The 25,742-nt window shown below is 37.7% G+C and overlaps 2 protein-coding genes across 3 annotated transcripts in view; both read right to left on the bottom strand.

Moving 5' to 3' along the window:
• Positions 1–1,333: 1,333 nt before the first annotated feature.
• coro6 (coronin 6) lies at positions 1,334–21,716 on the bottom strand. The gene is made up of 11 exons (XM_007259567.4): positions 21,471–21,716; positions 17,586–17,785; positions 10,924–11,046; positions 8,688–8,817; positions 7,007–7,185; positions 6,018–6,137; positions 4,970–5,074; positions 4,711–4,856; positions 4,523–4,580; positions 3,540–3,767; positions 1,334–2,678 (listed from the first exon to the last, which is right to left on the bottom strand). The coding sequence occupies exons 2-11, from the start codon at positions 17,781–17,783 to the stop codon at positions 2,556–2,558; spliced, it is 1,410 nt and encodes a 469-aa protein (XP_007259629.3). The 5' UTR covers positions 17,784–17,785; positions 21,471–21,716; the 3' UTR covers positions 1,334–2,555.
• Positions 21,717–23,170: 1,454 nt separating this feature from the next.
• ssh2b (slingshot protein phosphatase 2b) overlaps positions 23,171–25,742 on the bottom strand; it is a 39,678-nt gene continuing 37,106 nt past the window's right edge. For both annotated transcript variants that reach the window (XM_007259570.4, XM_007259571.4), the window contains one exon: positions 23,171–25,494. In XM_007259570.4, the coding sequence (XP_007259632.3) occupies positions 24,166–25,494 (1,329 nt within the window). In that variant the 3' untranslated portion in view covers positions 23,171–24,165. The remainder of the gene's footprint in view (positions 25,495–25,742) is intronic.

Raw genomic sequence — 25,742 nt, 5'->3', positions numbered from 1 at the left:
GCAATAAATTATGATGATGTGTCTTTTAGGAAAAGGAAATTCAATAATACTGTATGTCTTAATGAGTGCTTTATTTGGTTAGCCTTACAATGAAGACTCTGATGCTTATGTGTAACATGGTCAAGAATGCTAATGCTTTTCAAAGAGGAAGACTGTTTTTTATATACAGCTCTGGAAAAAGTTGAGACCACTTCTGTTTCTGAATCATACTGCAAAAAACTAAATCTTAGCCAGTGAAATTTTCTAAATTGAAGGCAATAAATCTTATTTTCTTCTCTGATAAGACTTTTTGTCTTACTAAGCATTGTGTAAGTGTTAGATTATTTTGCTTATTTTAGGGATAATTATCTTAATCATTCTTACTTAGAATATGTACCTTATTTTAAGTAATTTGAACTCAAAATAAGCACAATCAAGCAGCTATCAAGTTATTCTGATTCTTGTGTCCAAAAACAGAAGTTTTTTTGCTTGTTTTATGTTACTTCACTCATTTTGAGACTTTGCCATTGCTTTTTGTAAAAATGTTTTATTATTTTATTCTTTGTAAAAAAAATTGCTTACCCCATTGGCAGATTTTTTTTGCTTAATATACATATATTTGTCTTAATTTGCATATATTTTTTTCTAGTTTTTGCCAATGGATTTTTTTCAATGCAGTTTCTCTGATTTTTCTATTTATAGTATGTGGTTGACTAAAATGTTTTTTTTTGTTTTGTTCTATAAACTACGGACAACATTTCTCCCAAATTCTAAATAAAAATATTGTCATTTAGAGCAGAAAATGAGAAATGTCTGAAATAACAAAATAGATGCAGAGCTTTCAGACCTCAAATAATGCAAAAAAAACAAGTTCATATTCATAAAGTTCATAAGTTCAGAAATCAATATTGGTGGAATAACGCTGGTTTTTAATCACAATTTTCATGCATCTTGTCATGTTCCACCAGTCTTACACACTGCTTTTGGATAACTTTATGCCACTTCTGGTGCAAAAAATCAAGCAGTTCAGCTTGGTTTAATTGCTTGTGATCATCCATCTTTCTCTTGATTATATTCCAAAAGTTTTCAATCTGTTAAAATCAAAAACTCATCATTTTTAAATAGTCTCTTATTTTTTTACAGCGCTGTATATGGTGTATCGTAGGTTTTTACATGATAGTTAGGCCGTGTGGTTAAGTACTAGGTAAGTACTAGGTACTCAATTGTTTTCACCCCTGCCTTTTTATCAACTTGAATCCACTAACTAACTAAAAGAGTATTTGAATGTGTATGTGTAAAATCTATTACTTAAACCAAATTCAACTTCAAACAGTAATAAACAAAACAACAAACATTTATGATGAAAAAAGTTATTTTAATGGTACAAAAAAGGTCGAATTACTGTCATAATTTGAAAATGACATCAGTTTGTGTCCCGCTCTCCCCTATTATTTAGCGTCAGCTACAGGCTAACAATAGAGAAACAGCAGTTACATTATACAGAGTGCAGTATACTGTCATACATTCAACACTAGGAATATACTGGGGTTGTAAACTTGCCGTACGTCTTCCTGTGGCAAAATACTCTAAACTGAGAAAGTCGGTTTTCTGCAACTTAATCTAAAGATCTATTGTTCTATGTGGATCTGGGTCAACAGAATCACAAAAAAACAAACAAACAAACAAAAAACTAATTCTGGATGGTTCTTACAGTGGCTCCCACATATAATATGTTAGACTGTAAAACCTCTTCATGTCTTTGGGTGAATTTCCTATATATCGCTTTTATAAATGAAACCACTGTCAATATAAGTTGTCTGTTTTCTGTTTAATCTATCATTAAAAAAAAAATTGTAAATCTGCTTAGAGCTGGCGGTCCACATAAACTGAGTCACTATGCAAGAAGGAGACTAGTGTGGGAAGACACCAAGAGCCCTATGACAACTTTTACATTTTAAAACATTAAATTGATGCTGCCACCACCATGCTTCACAGTGGGGTTTATTGGGTTCGTGGTAATGTGCAAGGATTGGTGACCATCTAATCTGATGCTAAAACAACTCTATACTGGTCTTGTCAGACAAAAACAGACTTATACTCTTCAATACCTGTCTCTCAGAGTTAAGTGTGGTGTCTACATGGTATTATAATATAAAAAAAACATATATTGGCTCTGATTGCATTTTTAAAAGCAATAAAAAGAAAGTATCCAAGGGGGTGAACACTTTTTATAGGTATTATTACTATTACAAAGACAGTGCCGAGTAACTGCAGGGGCAATTTGTAATTCTGCAACATTCTTTGGCACTTGTTTAGCTTATGTACAGTCCATGTGCGTCATATTTCTACCTGTATTTGGAAAGATGCTGTAAAGCATGAGTGAGTGTGTTAGTAAGGTATTCTATTTACCTTTTAACTATTTCTCACAGCCTCAATAAAAGAAGCTTTAAGTATAATAAAGGCTCAATTACGCTATGGTGAATGCTATGGTAGTATGTTAAACATTTGTGCATCTGTCAGGGGCGGTGTAGGGTGTGGGCAGTGTGTACAGGGATGATTGTGCTTTACTGGATGGGTCAGACAGTGCCGTTGGTATACTTGGAGAGTTTATTCTCTAAGTCACAGATTCGCTTCTCTTGAGAGAGAACTGTGGCCTTCAGACTTTGAATCTCCTCCACAAGCTTCTCCAACAACTGAGGCTATGGAGTAGATAGGAAAAAGGAGAACAAAGAGAGAGAGAGAGGAGAGGAAGAGAGAAAGAGGTGATGAGGAAAGAAAGAAAGGGAAGAAAAAGTGTGTCGATTTCAGAGCAGAAAATGGAAAATTGCAGAAGGAGGAGAGTGAACAAGAAATAGAAAGCAAGGGACAGGACAGATTGAGCCTGTGGAAGGATTATCTGGATTGGAGTGAAGGATCTAGATCTAACTACATCAGGGGTGTCAGAACTGTCCACATTGGGCTGCTCTGAAAAAAGTTTATTTGAGTTTCTTTGATTTTACCAAATTGAAAACCTCTGAAATATAATCAAGAGGAAGATGAATGATCACAGCCATCAAGCCAAGCTGAACTGCTTGAATTATTGCACCAGGAGTAACAAAGTTATCCAAAAACAGTGTGTAAGACTGGTAGAGGAGACCATGCCAAAATGCATAAAGACTGTGATTTAAAACCAGGGTTATTCCACCAAATATTGATTTCTGAACTCTCAAAACTTTGCATTATTTGAGCTCTGAAAGCTCTGCATCTTGTTTGTTATTTCAGCCATTTCTCATTTTCTGCGCTAAATAACAATGCTTTTATTTGGAATTTGGGAGAAAAAAAATCATTTTACTCAAACGTGTACCTATAAATAGCAAAATCAAAGAAACTGATTCAGAAACTGAAGTGGTCTTATATATTTTTCCAGAGCTGTAGGTGCTGCTGGTTGTTTGCAACGAAAACCTGCGGCCAAACGATCCCAATGTAGACAGGTTTGACACCCTCAATCTAGATATTTTCTTAAACTAAGGAATGACAAAAGAAAGAGACTATACAGACAAACAGACAAACAGTGAACTTACTGGCAAACTGCTCCCATCAACAGCAGACAAGCTCCTTCGAGGTGCAGGCTTAGAGTCCAGCACATTCTTCTTAGAAACTTTCAGCTCTCTGCTCTTTGGAGGAACATAACCATCTCTCATTGAGATTAAAATGGGGTCATCATCTCGGCCGTCCATCCACTCCTCAGGCTCCAGAGCTGGATCTGGACCTGCTGTATCTGGATAGAGGTCATCCTGGAACAGGTCAGACTGGCAGGATGGGATGTAGACCACAAAATAGGAAGAAGAGTCATAATTATGAATATAAAGGATCATTGAGGACCAATATATACAGGTGTTGCACAATAAAACTGAAACACCTTTCATTTTAGTGTGGGAGGTTTCATGGCTAAATTGGAGCAGCCTGGTGGCCAATCTTCATTAATTGCACATTGCACCAGTAGGAGCAGAGTGTGATGGTTCAGTTAGCAAGGTAAGAGCAGAGTTTTGCTCAAAATATTGCAATGCACACAACATTATGGGTGACATACAAGAGTTTAAAAGAGGACAAACTGTTGGTGCACGTCTTGCCGGCGCATCTGTGACCAAGACAGCAAGTCTTTGTGATGTATCAAGAGCCACAGGATCCAGGGTAATGTCAGCAAAACCACCAAGAAGGAAGAACCACATCCAACAGGATTAACTGTGGATGCTGTAAGAGGAAGCGGTCTGAAAGGGATGTTCGGGTGCTAACCCGGATTGTATCTAAAACATAAAACCACGGCTGCCCAAATCACGGCAGAATTCAATCTGCACCTCAACTCTCCTGTTTCCTCCAGAACTGTCCATCACCACAATAAATTATTGTGGTCTAAAACCAGGCGTTTCAGTTTCATTATCCAACCCCTGTATATACTTAATATATTGCGAGACAATTCTATTAAATACGTATGGCATCTGTGTTACAGAACATAATAAATGATACCATTAAGTAAGGAATTACATGATTTTGAGAAGATACTAACCTTTCTGGGGACTGTCATTATGATAGGCTCACACTTTCTTTCATGGAGCTTGTATAACCTGAAGACAGAAAATCAAAAACATGGTCTTAATGAACTGGCAAGTCAGTGTACCTGCACTGGCATGCTGCAGCACATTCTTTCTCCCACCAAAACACCTACTCATATATAATCACTCATGTCCGGCTGACCTGGCAATCTCACACTTGCTGACGTCCACTCCTCTCTTGGGCATGAAGCCCATTCCTCGCTGTGGCTCTTTGCTACTGTATGTGCTGAGGTAGTGAACATAGGGGGGCTCCTCTGTGATCTCAAAATACCGAACGCTGCTGTCCCCCTAGAGACAGTGACATCAGGGCAGAGAGAAATAGAGCCAGACTGTTTCACAAACCTTATGCTGGCCACTGAACTGAAATTGTGTGTATGGAATGCTAAAATGCAGACACATACCTTGCCACACAGATATACCAAGCTAGTGTCTGGGTCGTAAAAGGGCAGCAGGACTCCATTACTCGTGTCCAATTCCAAAAGTGCAATGGGCTCCTCAAAATTTGTCTACAGAGAAGTACAACAGAAATAAACTATTTGCATATTGAACTGTAAGGACATGGTATTCTTATGTCATTCTTATGCCTAATGTACAGCCCTAAACCAGAAACACCCTAAACCCTACATTTTTCTTACATTTGTTGTCTTACATTTGACTTTTTGTGAGGGTTTGGCAGAGGGTAAAGAAAAAATGCAGTCACCAAAGAAAACTACAAATCCCAGAATTCCAAGAGGTGATCAGTGCAAAACCAGGCACACCTGTTGGCACTGGTATATAAGACCAGAGCAGGCAGAGCTACCCTGTTAAACTTTTGTGGAGGAGTGACTGGTAACAGAGGGTAAAAGAAAAGAGAAAGATCTCAAAAGAAACAAAGAGATCTTAAAAGAAAGCCACACAAAAGAAAATATCTTTAAAAAAAAGCCACACAAAAGAAAATATCTTAAAAGAAAACAAAGAGACTGCTTACAAAAAGCTTGGCTATCTTTACGGTTCACATTCACAAATATAAGTGACCTGTATCTGTGTGTAGTATAAACAACGCCTCACATGCGCACATTAATATGTGTATTTAGGACCACATTTACACAGGCTTAAAAAAAATCCGATCTGAGCCACATTGAGCAAAAAATCTGATTTAAGTCACTTCAGCCTGGTAATGTGAACGTTGCTTAAGTTCCTTTATCAAGTTTGTATGTCTGTCCTTTCTTTGAGCCATGTAATGTGGCATTTCCTTTGTTTGCCTTTCCCGCCTTTTTAACAGCAAAGACAAGGTTGATGATTCATGTCCTGCTTTAAGCTATTACTCTCACACACAGTTAAAAGCAAGTCACTGTCCCTATTTTATCATAACATTCTAACCATTTCTATGAGCAGCAGCAAAAAAAATCTATGTTTTTTGTCTTTTCTGATTTGGGGCTGTACAATAAGTTCACATTTTGTGTGTCTAACCGGGTCCCAGAGGCCAAGCTCTCTCTGGCTCATCCTGGTAAAGCCTGTTGTGAAGATGTTGCCCTCCCTGGTGAAGATAGCTCTCATCGGCCTTATGCCTTCATGTGGCGCCATTCTCTCCTGCAGGAACACAAGAAAAGGAAGCTCAAAGTCTTACAAAAGAGTTAAAACACATACTGTTCAATAGTGTTTTTTATATATATATATATATATATATATATATATATATATATATATATATATATATATATATATATATATATATATATATATGGTGTTTATATATTTATACTGTTTTGATTAGATTATCCGACCAAATTAACCTCACAAATTTCCACTGAAGAATTTACTATTGTTTAAGGTTGCTCTCAGTGACCCTCAATATTCAGCCAATCAGTGGAAAAATGAAATATCCACATCCAAGTCTTCAAATCTGGACCTTGAATCCAGCATGCAGTCTTGGGTTTTATTCTCACTGGAAGTTAAGCAAACAGTTAAAGTGAAAATGACTGTCACACCTGCCAAGGATTAAGGTCTAGATCTGAAGACTCTCTAGTCTTTGCTTATATTCTCTGCTGTGTTTCAATATGTCTGTCACCATATTCCGCACAGGCCACACTACAGAAACATCCCAATATCTTATTTAAACCACTTTTACTTAGGACTAAAATGGGATTGAAGTGTTTTTTTCCAGAATGGTAATTGCTAAGTTTTTTTTACTTAATAATACCATTAGTATATAATACCACAAAGTCCACATAGGGACGGTGAAGCAGCAGGTATGCAGTTTCTTCAATCAGCTGATTGAACTTTCTGTGACCAACTGATTAAATAAGTGCTGCTGCTGGTTGTTTAGATTGAGAACCTGCAGCCGCACTGGCCCAATATGGATAGGTTTAACATCCCTGTTTCCCTGTTTAGTGTTTTTTTTTTCTCAAAAATTTGGGTTTGGATAAAGAATGATTCTCTTTAGATGCTCTCATACTTACTGCAACAACCTCTCTTTTCCGAGGGTCACAGACACGAAGGCGGCGGTCTTTGCATGTGGTGCAAAATAAGCTTCCGTTGTAGTTCCAGCTGACGTTATATATGAGGTCCGGGTGATCATCCATTGTGATAAGAGGTTCTCCAGTGCCCACGTTCCAGACTATGATCAAATTATCACTGCCTGTGATGGACACACACACAGAAAATTCTGATTACCAAAATACTGCTTCTTCTAAGGCGTAAAATTAGGATAGTAGGTGAAAAGGCAAATAATAAAAATGCAGATATTTCACATTTGCAACACTTCCTAAAAATATTGGAATGAGATCAATAAAAGGAACATATTTCATATATCTCCCTCTTAGGGCATAACACCATTTTTCATTTTTAATATCAAGGAACTGGAAGATGTATAAAGGGCAAGGGCACAAGCCTAAGCTGAACACTGGTAATCATCAATCCTTCAGACTTCACTGCATCAAGAACCACCATACAGCATTAGCTTATACAACCAAATGAGCAGGGGATTACTCTGGCAAAACCTTGTCAATCACTAAATTGGAGAGTATTTTGGAGAGTAATATAAACAAATACCCTTTAAATCTCTACTGTGCAACACAGAACATCTATACAGTTTTGACTGCTCTAGACCAAAAATTAACAGGACAATGGAGATAAGCCAGGCTCTGTCATGGAATGGGGTGTGTCAGTGCAAGTTGACATCTTAAATAAATATATGCTGCCTTAAATAAATACATATTTTCTAGGGATGTCCATTCTGCCAACCACATTCTGCACACATTAAAAATGTCATGCCTAGCACTGAAAGTGCTCCTGTCTCTCTCACACTCAGCTCTACCTGTGATCTCCAGTCTCTGGACTACGATACCCAGGATGCACCACATACTGACACTCATGATCACATGACATGGCATCTCCAGGAAGTCAATCACCAAATTACTAATGCCTGATCACTGGCCTATATAAACCCCTCACTCCACTTCACCTACAGTATTGATAGATTATCCTCGTATAATGCACTTCTCTTCGCCTGTGTTTATTCTTGTTACTGACCCTGTTTTTGTATTTACCGACTTTGATTTTAGATTGCTCTCTGATATAGCCTTTAGGACTTTTAATCGTGTATGGTTTGTTTTCTCTCTCTTGCTGCTGTCCTCTGGTATTGACCTTGCTCATCCTAACTACCCCTTGTATTGCCCCTTTTCTCAAAAACCTTTTTTAATTGCATCTGCCAGTGTCTGAGACCTGCCTTGCCTTGACAACAAAGGCATGGTTGCAGAAAAATAGGGGACTTATACTGGACTAGGCAGCCTGCAGTCCTGACTTGTCCCCAATAGAGAATGCATAAAAAAATGAAATGGAAAAATGGAACAATGACAACTTATGTACTGTTATGCCCCTTTTTATGACTTTATGACATTTTATAAGGAGAATGTCATTAAGTACATAAAGTAGTAAATGCTTTACTGTCACTTTTTTTTTGCAATGTATTGCTGGCCTTGCCTGAAGTGCAGAAATTGATGTATATTAACAAATTAAATTATGTTGATCAGAGAAAACATTCTGTGCAACTTTTTATTCTAATTTGGGATTGTAGATAATTATCAGGCTGAGTGTATAATGTAATGTAGTGTGTGTAATGAGTGTAAATAGAGTTCACACCTGCAGAGAGGAGAATGTTGCGGGCAGTGGGGTGCCACTTGACAATGCCTACGCGTTTGGAGTGTCCCTCAAGCACTACGATGGGCTCGCTGATGGGCCGGGATGGAGTGTGGTCAGGGATCTGCCATACCTGTCGAATAGGAAAACAAAAATGGAACAAATAAACCAAACCAAAGTGCCGTCACTGCCAAGAATTAAAAATTATAACCTACTTTAAACTATTTCCTATTTTATTTGAACAACAAAGCTGCCTTTTGCACTCTGTGACATTTACATTTCATGTATGAACCAAGAGGAACACTACACCACATAATCGATAGGAATATATATATTTTCATTAGTGTACATTTAAAGTGTACACATTCTACCGTGAAGTTTGAGACAGCAGTCAGTCTAGATATTTGTATTATGTACTAGTCTAAAAATTCTGCAGCAGTTTAACATTTGATAATGTAATTAATACCTGGATGGGAGTGGCTACTTAATTTACACATCACTGTCACTCCTCTGAGAAGTCCTCTGAAAATTCTACACTGAAAGTTTCCACTGAATGTGAATACTTACCACCATGCCAACTGAGACAAGATTAATCTAACCTGGGGTTACTTTACCAGGTAATTTTAAAACTGATAAAATCTTCATTAAGCAAACAGTACATAAAACTGACAGTCATGGAGGATTGGGACATCACTGAGATAGTGAAACATCACTGAGATACTCTCATAATAATTACATTATCCCATCTCCTCATGTAAAACTAACCTTGCCTAAATAAGGCTCAAGTCATTTAAGGTGAGGTACATTGTAGTCTCAGTCAATGCATTATACTGCAATTATAGTAAAAAAGGCAAAAAAAAGGCAGTTTTTATAAAACTGTCTAGGCCTTGCCTCTGTGGAGCTGACCTCTTTGCCTGTGAGCTCTGGGTACACATGTACTATTAATTCCTCAAGGTCAAAGTAAGGGCTAATTATGGGCTAAATATGTCCTCTGAGCTCAGCTGAAAACAAGCATGTGCTACATGAATCTCCTCTTAAACAACACAATACAGCTAATGAGTAATCACAGCCAACATCTAGATTGCTGTACATCTACTGGCATAATATTACACATTCTCTTAATGTTACTGGGAATGGCATATAAGTACAGTCCAACAGCAGATACCAGCTGCAGAACGCCTTCTGCACCAAAAGTGCATAGGATGCATTCCTTTCATGTTTTTAGTGTAATGTAATATGATGACAATTACATCATCAGACTTGTGCTTACAGAAGCATATTGTTGCTGATATAAAAAACACTAGTCTGTGTCCCTTTATAAAAGCTTCACTATGATATGTTCACTACATAATCTGACAAATGTTTTTTTTTTACATTATGCCAAAGTTCCAATGACAAATGAACAAATAGAATGTCCCACAAATTAATATTTATATTGACTTGTAATGATAAATAAGATGTTTTTGCCATCTCCAATTATATCCAATGATAGTGAATATCTTCAATAATAATCTGCAACATTCTCCTGTCCCATGAATTTTGCCGTGTCCCAAGGAAGCTAATAAATACTGCACTAACCTGTGGAATATGCGTGTAAAGCCTACTCCTGCATTTAATGCTTGTTTAGTGCATGTGACTTCTGCCAGAGTCACTTAAGTTACGATCATTACTAACTTATGACTCAATAAAATTGAGATAATTCACACTGCCTTGTCATGAGCACACTGACAAGTGTCTGGTCTAACTCACAAGATAACACCTCGCCACTTATACAGGCATTCCCGAGCCATCCTCTGTGTTAACACATTTGCATACTTCTTCCCTATGACCTTTTTTTCTCATGTCATTGTAAATCTTCAATGCACACCCCTTCAGGACTGAGAGAGTGAGTCTTCATGTATGCACAGAGATGATGGATTTGGAGATGATTGTGTGTGGGCTGAGTTCACATTACTCATCTTTATAAACTACTCTTGCAAGCAGATCGATCGGTTCATGTAAGAATATGAGAGTTCTATCTGTGAGTATTCCCATAACATATGTTCAGAAAACCAGACCCCTTACAGCTGATCAACCCAAAACTATGGGTTCCAGGAAGTTTTCCTCCAATAAACACAGAAATCTTTTCTTGGTGTTATATACTCACAGTGATGTGTTTGCATCATGTTTTTTAACATTCATTAATACTAAAAAAACATAAAGAAACAAAGAGTCAGACAATAACAGGATGAAAATGTACCATAGCAGTAGTGTCTTCAGAGCCACTGGCCAGGATATTGTCATTGTGAGGACACCAGTCGATGTCCAAGACAGGTCCAGAGTGTCCCACTACCAGGGGATAGTTTTTGTCCACACGGCCTACCTGTAATAAATAATACCAAAGAAACGATGATCAACAGAGCATAGCATCACTAAATTAAACTTATGATCAAATGATCAAACTATAACTCAGAATCTCTGAACATTTTCCTTAGAAATCTAGAAAACCAACAATATGGTATTTATAGGTCAATAAAAAATACTCAAAATTATCACCTTACTGTTGATCAAACCAATAACATAAAGCAAAAAATACATGTTGCATTATATCTACATTACATATTCTTTCTTTCCTTCATATTTTACACAAACACTTCAGAAAATACTAATACCCTCCTATTATGTCAATTTGTCAGGAACAGCAATGGTGTTTCCGGGTCAATTTAATGTTTAATGTTTAATTATCTGAAACCACAAAAATCCTAAAAAGCCTAAAAATCCTAAAAACTCCATTGCTTATTATAATATCAATATTTAGTGCAACTAGGATAATTCACTCATTTTTTATATAAAAATACATGGTCAAACTTTTTTTAATGTTTTGCTATTTTATTACTTTTAAAAGACATATAAAACTAGTTTTACATCACATTGAAACATAACTTTGCAATTTAGTTTTAGTCATTGTATTTGCAAAGGGTAGTTGCAAATATGTGAGACAAACAGTTTTATCTATATTTGATTACACTAATTAAGGCAAGCAGAATTTTCACTTCTATTTTTCCTAGATCTTTAAACTTTTAAACGGGTCAATTTGACAGGAGGGATAACTGTTTCTTCTCCAACTAAAAGTCTGTCTCATTTACATAAAAAAAATACAGGATATTTTTTTGAGTTTTGTTATGAACATTTTGTAGGTTTTATGGTCCTAATTTAGAAGTTTTATGTAAGAATTGGATAGTGTCTATATATGAAGTGCAGTAAAAATAAAGAAATCACTAAGTATGGATCCTTGATTCCTTTTACAAAACAAATGTTTATTTAATAACATTTTCTACACTTTTAAAGTTCTACAAAGAGTCCTTATAACAATACCAAAGAAGAACTACTTCTGGTTCCATAAAGAGTTGTCAGTGTTAAAAAAAAGACCATCACACATATCCATTCAAAAAACAGTTTTAATAGGACTAAAACAGTTCCTTTGTTTTATCTCTCAAAACTGGTATAGTTGCAGCATTCAGCAGCTTCTGTTTCTACTGTGTTCTACAGTGGTACTACTACTGACCAATGATTGGTCAGTTAGAATAACGTAAATGATAGAAATCCCCTCTGGACTGGGTTCTTTTTTATAGTGGTGAGTGATTGTTGGAGTGGCATTTGTGATCCATAACTAATCACTGAACACCAGTACCTGCCCTCATTAATGCTCCTGTGGCTGAAACACTCACAGCAATGTTCCAATATGTAGTGTAAAGCCTTCTCAGAAGAGTAGAGGTTGCTGCAGCAACCAGAGGGACAAACTCCCTATTAATACCCGTGACTTCTGAAGTAGCTGAGTGAGGAGGTGTCAACAAACCTTTGAACATATAGGGATGGTTTGGTGAACATGGATTGAGGCTAGGCTTGAATTAACCCTTTCAGGCAGACACAGAGAAGTTCTTTCAAAATTTCAGATTCACTGATTTGGACAAATTACAAAACATTAGGTTTTACCAGTCCTAGGTTGCTTTTTATTTTTAGTGGTGTTGACTACACTTTTTTAACGATATAATGGTAATTGTTTTTCTTGCTTTGGTGTCAAATAAGCTTAAAACACCAACGTTAGCAAGGCCAGACCAAGCTTTGCAGATAAACTACAGTTCTTGCATCACTTCCCGGGTGCTACATTTTTAACTGTCCCCAGAAAACATTCAACATCTTCAGATAATGTAGAGATTTCCTCTTTAAACACTATTGCAAAGTGAAAAATGAGGAGAAAGTTTATTTACAGTGAGCACTGTACATCAAGTGTAAACTGTAGTGACTGTGGTGTCAATATTTCTTTTTAGACCAGAGTAGGCATACAATAATCTAGGCATGGGAATCTGGCCCATAGTGTAGCTTTCCATATACATACTGTAGTATAGGTGTTTGAGTTCCTCTAATTCCTGTTCAGTCAGTGTGAACATGTGTGTGTACTCCTTCTCTGAACTGATCCTCCTCCAGCCACTCCTCTCCCCTCTCTGCACTACCCTGGAGTGTATTTATAACCCTGTGACGAGGTGATGAAAAGGGAGTTTTTCTTTTGACCTGCCTGGGCCTGGAGGCGGGAGGGACGGCGAGCAGGATATTTATAGTGTGTCTGTTGAGCCCTGCTGATATATGCTTATGTCTCTGTGTAATGAATCTGCATATGGAGCTATACTAACAAACTCTTAAGACTAACCACAAACCTCCACCTTCCTTAAACATGCCAATCCATATTCATTATCCAAATCCTCCATCCCTTTACAAGTGATCTCTGAACATAGACAATGGACTGCCAGGGACTTATATAATAGTTAGCCATCATATAAAGATGTCTAAAACAAGTTTTTTGTATTTTGAAGATTTTTGGGGGGAGAATTAAGTATTAAGAATTAAGAATTTGGAAAATAAGTAACATGTCAGCCATGTTTTGTGTGTCACTGTACAAATACAAAATAATGTTGCTAAAAAGAAAAGTATAAAAAAATTAAATCACTAATCTCACTAATCACAAAGGAGCAAATATAAAGGCACAGGGATGTCCTGCTGAGGCTACAAAACTGAAGAAGATAAAGTTAGCATCTAAGTTAAGGCTAAGTTAAGTAAGCGCATGACTTACTCTATAAACAAGAAAGTCAGACTGTTTTTAGAAGTGCCAAACAAGGCAAACTTTTGCAGTTAACCGTAGTGACCATGACTGGCAACAGTTATTATTATTATTATTAATATTATTATTATTATTAATTTTATTATTATATAATTAGTATTATCATCTATGACTAGAAAGCAAGTAATGTTTACTGCCTAAAGTAAACAATGCCTTGTAAAAATGATAACAATAAGTCATTCTGTGATACTCAATATAAGACAATGTTCTGTATACTTCATTGCATCTGTGTTACTGAAGAGGATAAAATACACCTAAATATGTGAATATCAGGAATTATGGATTTATTGGTGTCAACTAAGACCAGGTTTACCATATTAATTTGATTAACGCAACCATGTGGAGTAAAGAAGCAGTACCTTTAACTTTTAGGCATTTTACAGCGCCCATGTTTCAATAAAAATACCAATATTTGACACCACATATTAATAACATATGGCAATCAAACATTATACAATATATGGCCATGTTTATATTTTTAGTTATCAATAGTGGCCTATATATTTTTGTAAATATATAGGTTTGCCGATTGCTAACTCATGAAATATTAGAATATAAACATCATAGAACTGTAGTTAAGTATTGTTTAGAAAAGAAACTACTCTAGGGAATGTACTGCATGCATAAAATGATTGCAGGACACTATTAAACAATACCATGCTGAGAATTAGTGGTGCAATGTTTAACTTTTGCACAATCTCAGAAATGTGTTAGATATCTTTAAGTTTAGATCAGTTTAGCTGAGCAGGGCCATGTGCAAAAAGAAACATCTATAAAAGAAAATGGAAATGAGTATACTTAATAAGTTATGTAGCTAATATAGTTAGGTTACATTATAATATAGTATAGTATGATACAGTATAATATATCGCTTATTTTCTTGATACATTTGCACAAGAAAGTGTATGTGTGTGGGTGTGTGAAGGAAGCATTTCCAAACATATATCCTCAGTACTTATTACAGAACATAAAATGATTTGCCATTTTTTTTAACTGAATTATTTTAAACAACACATGAATATAGTTATTGATAAACAACAGATGGTTACTAATGTATACGTTATGTTTATTTGTATATATTTTAATGTAATCTAACTGTTACCGTTGACTTTTTACAGTACTACATACTGCACTGTATATACAGTACTACAGTGCACCAGTAACTACCAGTACTGAAAGCAGCTCAGCTACATGAAAGCTGTCCTTCAGAGAAATGCAGCTGGCTAAACTAATCACTATGCTGCAGAAGTAGCTTGCCATAATCAAGCTACCTCAAGAATGATGGTGCATCTGAGGCTAATTAAAATGTGAAAGAATCATTAGTTAAGCAATTAGTTCCTTATAAAAGTACTCACAGCACAGGGGTGTAGTGTTACTGTTACTACAACACAAGCACTGTAATGGTAACAGTAACTGTAACAACTATAATAGTAACTGTACTGTACAGCATATACAGGATGCAGTACACAGAGTATAGACTGTGATAGATGGCAACTTTAGCAATGTTACAAATGAGATAAAAGGTTTTCATATGTTAAGTGAAGATGTAAGTCAATGTTAAAAAGATATTCATTTTTCTAGAGTTATTCTGGAGCATTTCTTTTGGTAAGAACACCTGTCAGACTGGCACTACTTTAAGACGTGAAGCCCAGAAAAAAATATGATTCCTTTATGACCTTCTAAAATCACCACTGGCATTTGCCATTTCTCAAAGCTGTACAAAATGTTTGGTGCAGATCAAATCTGAGCAATAGCACGTGCTACACATAGCAGACAGAATGCAGTTGTTCATGTGAAAGGCAGAGAACAGGTGCTACTGTTTAGCAGAAAGAAGCACTGACCAATCAGCTGTTCACAACACAAAGTTACACCAAGCTACTTCCTCTATCTCAGAAAGAACTCATCAAAATGTTCATCTTAATTTTATTTAACTAAATAAACTGCTAAATACATCCTATGCAGAAGTTACATCATTTTGAATTGAACAAATTTAGGTGCAACACATGGTCTGGATCACATATGTCTGAGTCTCATATGTAAGTGGAGAGTAGGGACCTGTGGCCTGTGTTTCAGTATGTATTCTCTCTTTTCTCATGTGTGAAACAGAAGCTGAGTGGGGGTAGGGTGTCCTCGATATGGGGTGATTGAGTTCAGCCTAGTTCATGCTTCTGAACTAATATATTCCAAGCTATATAACACAGCTTCTAAATATATCTATACAGCATGTGTCAGATCCACAGGTTCTTTACTTAAATCCACTGTAAATACTACATTTAAGCTGAGCAGAATACTGAAATCAGTGACAATCTAAATAATACCAGAAAAAAATTATACCAAAATGGCATATAATTCAGTGTGCACCAGCTTCTGAACAGAACTCTGAATCACTGATTGTGACCGTAATGACTTCCTACTCCCTCATTATAGCTGTGCTATATATGAACAGTTTTAATTAACTTATAGTAATAAACTTAATAGTTTACTTAACAGTAATAAATAGTAATAAGTAAATAGATAGTAATAAATAGTAATAAAAACACAAATAAATACGAACACTACCTCACCATAAGCACGAGTCAGTGCCGGTCACATATACAAACACATGAATGGCTGAACTGTGTTTAAAACTCTGTACACAGAAACTCTGAATTAAAGTTAGTAAAAGTTCTGTGCTGTTCATGGAGTAATATTTGATTATTATGCTGTTCAGCAACATAAGATCAGTGAAATACATGAAGAACTATAGCTTTATAGCCCAGGCGGTTATCGTAAATAAGAACTAGTTCTTAATGACTAGCCTGGTGAAATAAAGGTGAAAAAAAAACAAAAAAACTTAACTTAGTTAGCTACCCCTCCCACCACCACTCAGCAGTGAAACCTGAGTTCCTGAATTCAAACCTGAATTCGAAATTCCTTATAGTGTCTCCTAAAAAGTGCCTTATAATCAAGTGCGCCTTTTGTATGAAAATAGATGTTTATTGATAGTGTGCCTTCTAATACGGTGCCCCTTACAGTCCGCAAAAAAACACGGTACATTATTTATACACTATACATTGTGGTGCAGGTAAGGATGGCCTCCCAACTCTATGGGCACAAGTGCTTACTGTCTGATTTTGTGTGTTTTCTGAGTTTGTTCTCTAGTGTGAGTGAGTTAAAGGCGGAGTGACTACGGTATTTATTTTCCATAATTAAAGCAACCATCACTGCATTTTAAGCATTTATTTATTGATGTATTCACATTCTCTAAGGCTATAGCTGCATAGAACAAGGTGTCCTTAAAAAAGGCAATAATAAGCAGTTTCTCCATCTTGTTTGCCTGTTTGTTTTGCCCAGACAGAAGCACTAGACAGACATTAGCCTCTATTTTTTATCGACTAACGCTTCCAACTTGATGAACTCAGCATAATGGCTTTCAAAAGCACATTCTTTATTAAGGTTACTGCCTTGTTTTCCATTCCAGTGAAAATACTTTTATGGTAGGTTTTGGCCTGCAATGTTTATATGTAGTTGTTGAGTAACCGAAATACATACAGTTTACAATACAATAGATATCTATTGACACAACTGATCAGTGAAAAAACTATGTTTATATTCATGCACACTCATCTTAAACACATGATATTACCGACAGGTCTTATGAGCTGCCATTTATCCATATATCACAAAATTACACCCGAAAATTAACATTCAACCTTGGCTCAGAGACTTTCACACTGTACTTCAATCTGCATTAAAATCCACATTCCTACCTTTGACAGAGGCAGAACTAAAAAGGACCCTCCTCCGCTGGATTCCACTATAACAGCCAAAAACTTTGGGTTGACTGCGCAGAAGGAGCTGTCCCACGTCACCTTGGAAACTCGAATGTCATCATAACTCTGCTCTGCTTTTGCCGGCTGTCCAAAAACATGCCGGAACTTACTCTGGCGCACAATACTGCGACTCATCCCTGGAAAAAAGTGACAGAAAAGAGGTGCGGGTCAGTTGAAATCAAATCTGAACATTTTTTTACGATTTCAACATTACATAGTGATGATATGATGTATAAAACTTTTGCTTAACATCCTTGGTGCTTAATGTGACATTTGCAGTCTCATTGCAACTCCTTAACTCCTCAGTTTCTTAGAAAGAAGAGCGCTTTAACCAGAACACTTTTAACCGTGAATTAAAAAATGCTTATATTTTAAATCCAATGGCTGAATTTTACTCTACAAAAATTGTTACAGTAACAATAGTATTGTTTCGTTGTAAACCCAACTGTTTTCTGGGAAAAAATATTGTCCAAACTCAAATAGTGCCACAAATGTTTTAGACCCTAAATAAAGCTCTGCTACAGTAGCTTTAACACACTTAAATGCAACCAAATAAACAAATAAAAAAGTCCTTCCTCAGCTGAACTGCTTGTCAGAGCAAAAAAAAACATTACAACATGAAGGGAAGTGGTACTCCAGAACCTGGTCTGAGAACTGCTGGCTTAGCAGAAGCAATCAACCTGCCCTAATGTCCTTAAAAGCTCCAAATGTAGGATGCTGTCACTCTTCTCTTTACTGGAGCTTGATTTACTCCTTTGCTCACAGCGGATGTCATCCTGCACCATTCACTTCATGCAGTGTATGAGAAGATACTGTATGTGAAGACAGTACAGGCAGTATTAAACAATGTCTTCTTAATACCTATGTTCATAGCTTTCACAAAGAGTTTGGTATTCAGTAATGTTGTTATTTTTTTGGGAGTTCAATTTTCAACAACAATGGGATTGTTCATTTTTAGAGTACAGTTGTGAACTGTGCATTTTAAAAATACATCACGAGTCTCAATAACAAATCTAAGAAAAGTATGCTTGTTATGGTAGTATGAACTTAAGAGTCAGATTCTGCAGATCCTGGAGAGAATACATAAGCATTCAACCAAACTGGCCTTCTAGCAATCAAGCATAAAACATATTTTCAAACCCTGACTCAAGTTTTACACTGACATGTTAAAGATCGTGGGAAAACAGTATGTAAAGGTACCATGGGGATGGGTTAGGAATTGTGTTATCTTGTAAATGTGAAGCTAAACACTGGTCAGCGTGCTCATGGCAAGGTGATGTAAATTAGTTAGGGCGAGGGCAAGGCCTGAAAGTGGGTGACAGGTGGACAAAACATCCAATTTCTGAAGTTTTGTGAGCACTTAACATTGCTCCATTCAAAGTGTCATGTATGTATAGGTAACGCATCATAAAAGGCATTGGCTGGTAATGATTGTGATTGGTGGCATCTGGCTAGAACTGTCCATACAAACAGACAAGTGATTCATTAATCACATCCACATTTAATGCAGGAGCTCCTACACATATCCTGCAGGTCATTGCAGCATTCTATATTCATGGGAAATGGCAAAAGTCATGGGACACGATAATATTTCCTCACCCATGACATGTGAGTGTAATGTCAGTTTTTGTATGAAAGAACTTCAAACTGACAAAGGTAAATTGAGAATTATAAACTTGTATCTGCATGCACATTATTTTTTTTTTCAAATAAACACATTCTCCCTTGTAAACAGGCCTACTGTTGCTTAAGACCTACATGTTCTTTATAAGCTGAGTTGCTTAATATAGCAAATGAGTTTCCAGACAAATCCCATTTACATAATATGCCTTTCACCCTAAACATACAATAGTATACCGGTGCAAATACTGTACATGTCCTAGGCCCTAGGCCTGCATTAGTTTTATGAAGTAAGGTAGCGGAGAAGTAACAATTGAGCTTTTTTGAGTGGTAAAGACTTCTACTTAGCTGTGGGTAAAATGGTAAAATATTATTATTAAAATAAATATTATTAAATGTTATAGCACAATACATGATACATATTATTTATGGTGATATTCTCACTCAGACACTGAGAAAAATGCATCATATGCATCAGTTTCTTGCAAAACTACCAATCAAATGATCTCCCACCCCTGTACAGTGATTTTTTTTTATTTGCTGCACGCCATTCAATTAAACAGGGCTAATTACACTCTCTGTACAGAAATTGACAGTGTTCTGTAAGCATTGATATTAATTATTTAACAAATTACAGCTCTGGAAAAAATGAAGAGACCACTTCATGTTCTGAATTAGTTTCTCTAATTCTCTATTTGTTTTATATGTATGAGTAAACCTACGCACAATATTTCTCCCTAATATAAGATATGGTCAATATTTCAAACCGATATTTGCTGATGTATTTATTGTATGCCGGAAAAGGAAAACTGGTCAACACTGACTGTGCTATTTTAAAATTCGTTGATTTTAAGCTTTATTCATTTGTATTAGTTATAAAGATATAAAGTGCATCCCTAATTTTGATATGATATGCTTCGAAAAGCAATTTGTTTATCATGAGAACAAAATGTAATCATGATGTGATAAAATATTGTCTCATTACCCACCTCTACTTCTAATATATTAGCCTTGCAACAGTTTTCCAATAAAAAAAACTCTGGTTTGAAAATCTGATTAAAACTTTAATGGAAAACTGACAAAGCAAACTTCAGACACTAAACAAATTTGGGCGACTCAACTATGTTTGGGGTAGAGGCGAAATGTATTGACACTGCTTTCAATGGGTCTTAACAAAGCAATACAGTTTGATGGTAGGCCAATTCGTGCCCCGGTGTTTTTGTTGCTGCCTCGCTGTCACACTACTGTGCTAACCCATCATGAAGTTATTCTGGGACGCTTCCCAGCACCACGACGGACAAAAACAAACGGGACACACATTCTGCATCACTAACACAATCGAGCTGTGAATAACTCGCCCAGGGGACAAACCCTGGGCGAGCTTTAGCTGGTGAAAGATGGAGAAGTTATTCTGGTAAGCCTTTCTGACTTATATTTAGATGTCATAAACAGTGAGATTAGAGACAAGGTGTATGTGTAAGTGATATTCCAGCGGTTCCTTGGCTGCACAGCTTTTCCACTCTCAGCAGTGACACACTTAGAGAACCAGCCTTGAGACAGAAGTGGGTCTGCTGTGGGCCGATTCTGCTGGCGAGAAGCTGAATCTCTGTGGACTGCAGTAACTTCCAGGGCTGGAGTTCTCCCTGGTGAGAAGAGCCCCTCTCTGATGTCTCTAGACAGAATGACATGGCCATTTTCCTAATATAGTCATGCTAAACTGCCTCTTACTGCCCCTGCCCCCCACCCAACATAGTGCCCACCACATATACCCCACCACATGACACGACCAGCCTCGTACTATGGGGTCAGTGCAAGAGAGGGAGCCTCAATTTTCACACTAGTTAGATAAGAAAGAGCACAGGTTTCTAGAGCCACACAATACAAGCACACACTCTCACACACACACACACACTCACACACCTGCCCATTAGCCATAAATACTGTAGGACTATCTAATCCCCTCAGCCCCCTGCCCAGCAGCACAGTGGGTTCCATTATGGGAGCGTGTGTAGTGTATATGAAGCTGTATGTCTGACACCCCAAAAACAAGTGCGCAACCCCGATATCTCCGGAGCTCGCGAACGCGCACGTCATGACGAGGCAAGTATTGAAAAGGCTAATTATCTTTATAATAAAGAAAGTCTGAGCTTATAAACGCGTATAAACAGTTAATAACAGGTCAGGCCACTCAGCCGAGCTCACCTCAGGAGTTTGGAGGAATTACACAGCAGGACTCGGGTCTGAATCTCTTCTCAGCTCCGCTCGGGTGGTCTGCTCCTCTTCTCTCCGCTCCAGGACTCTCTCTCTTTCTTTCTCCCTCTCTATCTCTTTCTCTCTGACTCTACAGTGAGTGTCTCCTGTGTGTGAGGGGAGCGCAGGAGCGGACTGACTGTGGGGGGCTGTAGAGAGAGAGAGAGAGGAGGGGGGAGCGGGGTCAAGGCGGTCCTGTCTATTTTAGACGCGGCTGTTTCTCCCATCGCCGCCGAACAGGGCTATAGATTGCTCGCGCAGGAGCGCTCGGCGAGGTCAGGTGACGCGGCGCGCGAGAGCTCTGCCATTACTTTATAACATTTATTTATTTATTTATTTATAACTTACATCAGGTGTAAAAAAAATACTCCATATATTTTTAAATGCACAAATAATGTCTGATTACCTTTAATATATATATATATATATATATATATATATATATATATATATATATATATATATATTTATGAACGTCTTTATCATGTATTATGTACGTATTTATTTTTATATATAACCTCAGGAAGATAATAACTAACATTCAGTAGCTCTAAAACGTGTATGATTTAGCTTACAAAATATTTTGTTAATATATATATATATATATATATATATATATATATGCACCTATAATTTCTGATTATATTTTTTCTTATTTTTATGTACGTTTTATTTATTTATATACAACCTCAGGACTAACTGTTAGTAACTCAAAGTTCTAAATGTACGAGTTACAATAAGAGAAAAATATTTTTATATGTATACAAATTATTTAATTAACTGCACCTATAATGTCTGTGATTTCTAAACATGTACAAGTTAGCTTTCAAATAAAAAAATAAATGTATAAAAATATTCAGTTTGAACTTTGAAAATGTAACGTTGCTAAAATATATATATATATATATATATATATATAAATATATATATATATATATATATATTCCTTTTATTTATTTATTTATATAAACATTTCTAGCTAAAATGAGTCAGCTTTAAATCTCATATAAAAATTTCAACTAATGTGGAATACTGATAAAATACCAATTACTGTTTATTTTTTCCAGCACTTCCATCTCTAATCTATTTAGCTCCATTTTGGTAGCATTGATACAAGAGAAAGTCATTTTGTCGTTTGTTTTTCAAGAGAGCCGATGCTGGAAAGAAGAGAAGCTACTGTGCATCTTGTTTTGTTGTGCGGGAGTTTGAGCTCCTCATCTGCGGACACTGGCACAATTGGCACAAAGCCCCAGTCAGGGTGCATAGTTCATGTAGTAGCCCTTACTCCCATTAGTAGCAGTGTCTGAAGGTGTGTAAACAGGTGCATAAAGATGAGTCAACAATAGGGGTCAAAAATGACCCGATAATTGGAGTTGTCTTGCCAAGAACATGCTGGCTTGTATTTAAGCTCACTCACAACTTATACAGGTGTGGGTGTTCCCAAGCTGAATCTAGCTAAAGTAACATGTTTTTATCAGTTTACATACAGCTATCCAATCACTGCTGGCATGTCCATATATGTATTCACTAGTTTGTAAACAAAATCAATAGGCTTGTGATTACTGGTCTGCTCATGCAGACATTACTAGTAGACAGTAGACAATTACTGGTAGTAAGTAGACAGTAGATATATAAAACAAGTGCACAAAATATTTGCATAAATTTTCTTTAATGGTCACAGTTTAAGCACAGAATAAAAAGAAAACATTTACGTTTCCAGTCTTACAAGGAACAGGAAATAAAATTGCACTGTATTCAACCATACAGGCGACCCTCAGTACACACTCAGCAAGCATGCTTCCAGAGTACAAACCACAGATTAAAAAAACGATGTAAAACATAATAAAAAAGGTAAAGTGCATATTTAAAAACTCCCCTCTGGTACTTGTTTACTGGACTAAACAAAAACCCAGATGGGAGAAACTGCACTTAAGAAGTGAACAGAAAGAAAAGGTGCACACACTCACTTTAAAGTATAGTCATACATACATGTCCATAAAAAGTAGGCTATACATACATACATCCACTAGGCCCCATATATCTACATTCTAAGTACACAATTTATCTCATTCTCAAACTGACCAACATGCACACTAATCAGACACCCAGAATAACTTTACACTCAATTACATTTACATTCACAACAGAATGTATTTTACATGTACGCACCAGTCTCACTCTGCCTCACACCCATACCTACACACACACATACATACACAAACAAAAGTCCCCAGAGCATGGAGAGATTTCAGTTCAGCAAGAGCACTCTGCAGTACAAGATCACAGACTGACGGATAATTGCAAGTTTATCACTGTGTAATAAACCAGTTGACAGACGCTGTGCAAAAAGAAAGGATCAGTCATAGCACTTCATTGTTTTTACAGAGCAGCTATTTAGCTATTTCTCCGACGACGGGTCCGGGTTAAAACCTGCCCATCAACCCCGTCACGTGTGAGCTCAATACCAAAAACGTCTCTGATCTCTGTTTTCTTTCTGACTCTAAATTATATGTTCGATAGGCTACAAACCTACCCTGCTGTTTTTTCTTTTTTGATTTCCGGTTTTGTAAGGCCCATTGAGGTATGTGTGGATAAAATTACATTGTAAAACGCACACACACAAACAAGCACACAGACAGAGCCTGGGTCACATGGTGTGGTAAGGGCAGTTCAAGGTTCGTTTTTTCAGCCTCCTCAGTGGGTGTGTTCTCCCATACTGTTGCCGGGTTGCCACAGATATCAACGCGGGGGTCGCCGCAGGAGCGTACAAAGGGTCCGGGGCTCTCCCTTGCCTCCAGCACGGATTGTGCGTTGGGGAGACTGGAAGTGGCACGGGGTCCTCATCGCTGTCACTGTCCCCTCCTTCTCCAGTCCTTTGGTCCTCTAACGTTTTATCCGAGTGTGATCCAGTAGAAGACGGATAAGACATGCAGGGGGAAGGTAGAGAGGGAGTGCGTCGGGGCACAACCCGCTTCTTTTTTGAGGTATCTTCTGTAAAAGAGTGGGGGCGTGGCTTAATTGTGGTGGGCGGGGACACAGAGGAAGGACTCAGCTCCAGCTCGCTCAGATCGTTAGCGGACAGTTCCAGGGAACCTAGCTTTGCTAATGAAGCTGAGCGCTTTATCAGGGAGGGCGGTGTCAGACCGGCTTGGCGGATCTTAGCCTCAACCTCTTTGGCCCGCTCTCGAACACTCCGCCCCTTCCTCTGATCTTTTCCAGCCCACGGCTGGCTGAGCCTCCTGTCTGATCTCCTGCTCACTTGGCAGAGGAACGCTCCTAGCTCTTTCAAAGTCTCCCATGTCTCCCTCATGTCCACTGCCAGACGAGGTTCTGAAGGGCGGTCAGTGCTGCTCTCCTTCTCCGTGACTCCCTCTAGATGGAGAACCACTGCCGGAGATGAGCTGGATGGAGTGGAATGGCTTTGCCTAGAGTGCAAGAGGCTCACATGCTCCTCTGAAAATCCAGTGTGTTCACACTCTTCTTCCCTGAGTCTTATTTCGCCCCCTTTTCCCATCCCCTCCTCTGCAGGAGAAGGTTCCTCCCTCTCCATCTTCTCCTCCACAGTGCTCTCAGGCTGATGGTGGTGGGCTGACACAGTGCTTGGATCAGGAGTGAGGTCTGTATGAGATGTGGTGTCTTCAGTTCTCTCTCTGCTGCTGGCGCTGGCAGTGGAGCGTTGTGAAAGACACCCGAGAGCACATGAATGAAGCGTGGACGAGGGAACCTCTAGGTCTTGCTTCATCTTCTGTTCTAGCTGCCTGGTGGCTCGCCGCACTGTACTCTTTGGCCAATCGCTTTGCACTGCCTCCTCAAGCTCTACCTTCTCCGTTTCAGCTCCTTCCGATGTGCTTTTGATTAACTCCTCCTCCTCCCGGAAGCTGCTGGAAACAGGCTGGCTGGTAGGAGGAGGGGGAGGAGTTACACTGTGCTCCAGCTCTGAGGTCACGTCATAAACACTGCAGACACTGCAGCTCTCCTGAGAAGGAGAAACAGAGATAGATAAGGTCAGAGACTGGAACAATCATTGTTTCGTACAGAAAACCAAAGATCACTGACTGCACTTGGACCAACAACGTTTTAATGGGGATGGAGAGATCCATGCAACATTCCTTTTCACCACAGGGTGGCAGTGAATGACATGAGTTCAAACTCAAAGCATGTCGACAGGGATGCATGGAATGTCGAGACATTTGATTTTAATAGAAGGTTGGCACTTACTCTCAG

Source organism: Astyanax mexicanus, chromosome 17, assembly GCF_023375975.1.
Source record: "Astyanax mexicanus isolate ESR-SI-001 chromosome 17, AstMex3_surface, whole genome shotgun sequence".
In the NCBI taxonomy this organism is placed as follows: Eukaryota; Metazoa; Chordata; class Actinopteri; order Characiformes; family Acestrorhamphidae; genus Astyanax; species Astyanax mexicanus.
This window is presented reverse-complemented; position numbering and strand designations above follow the sequence as displayed.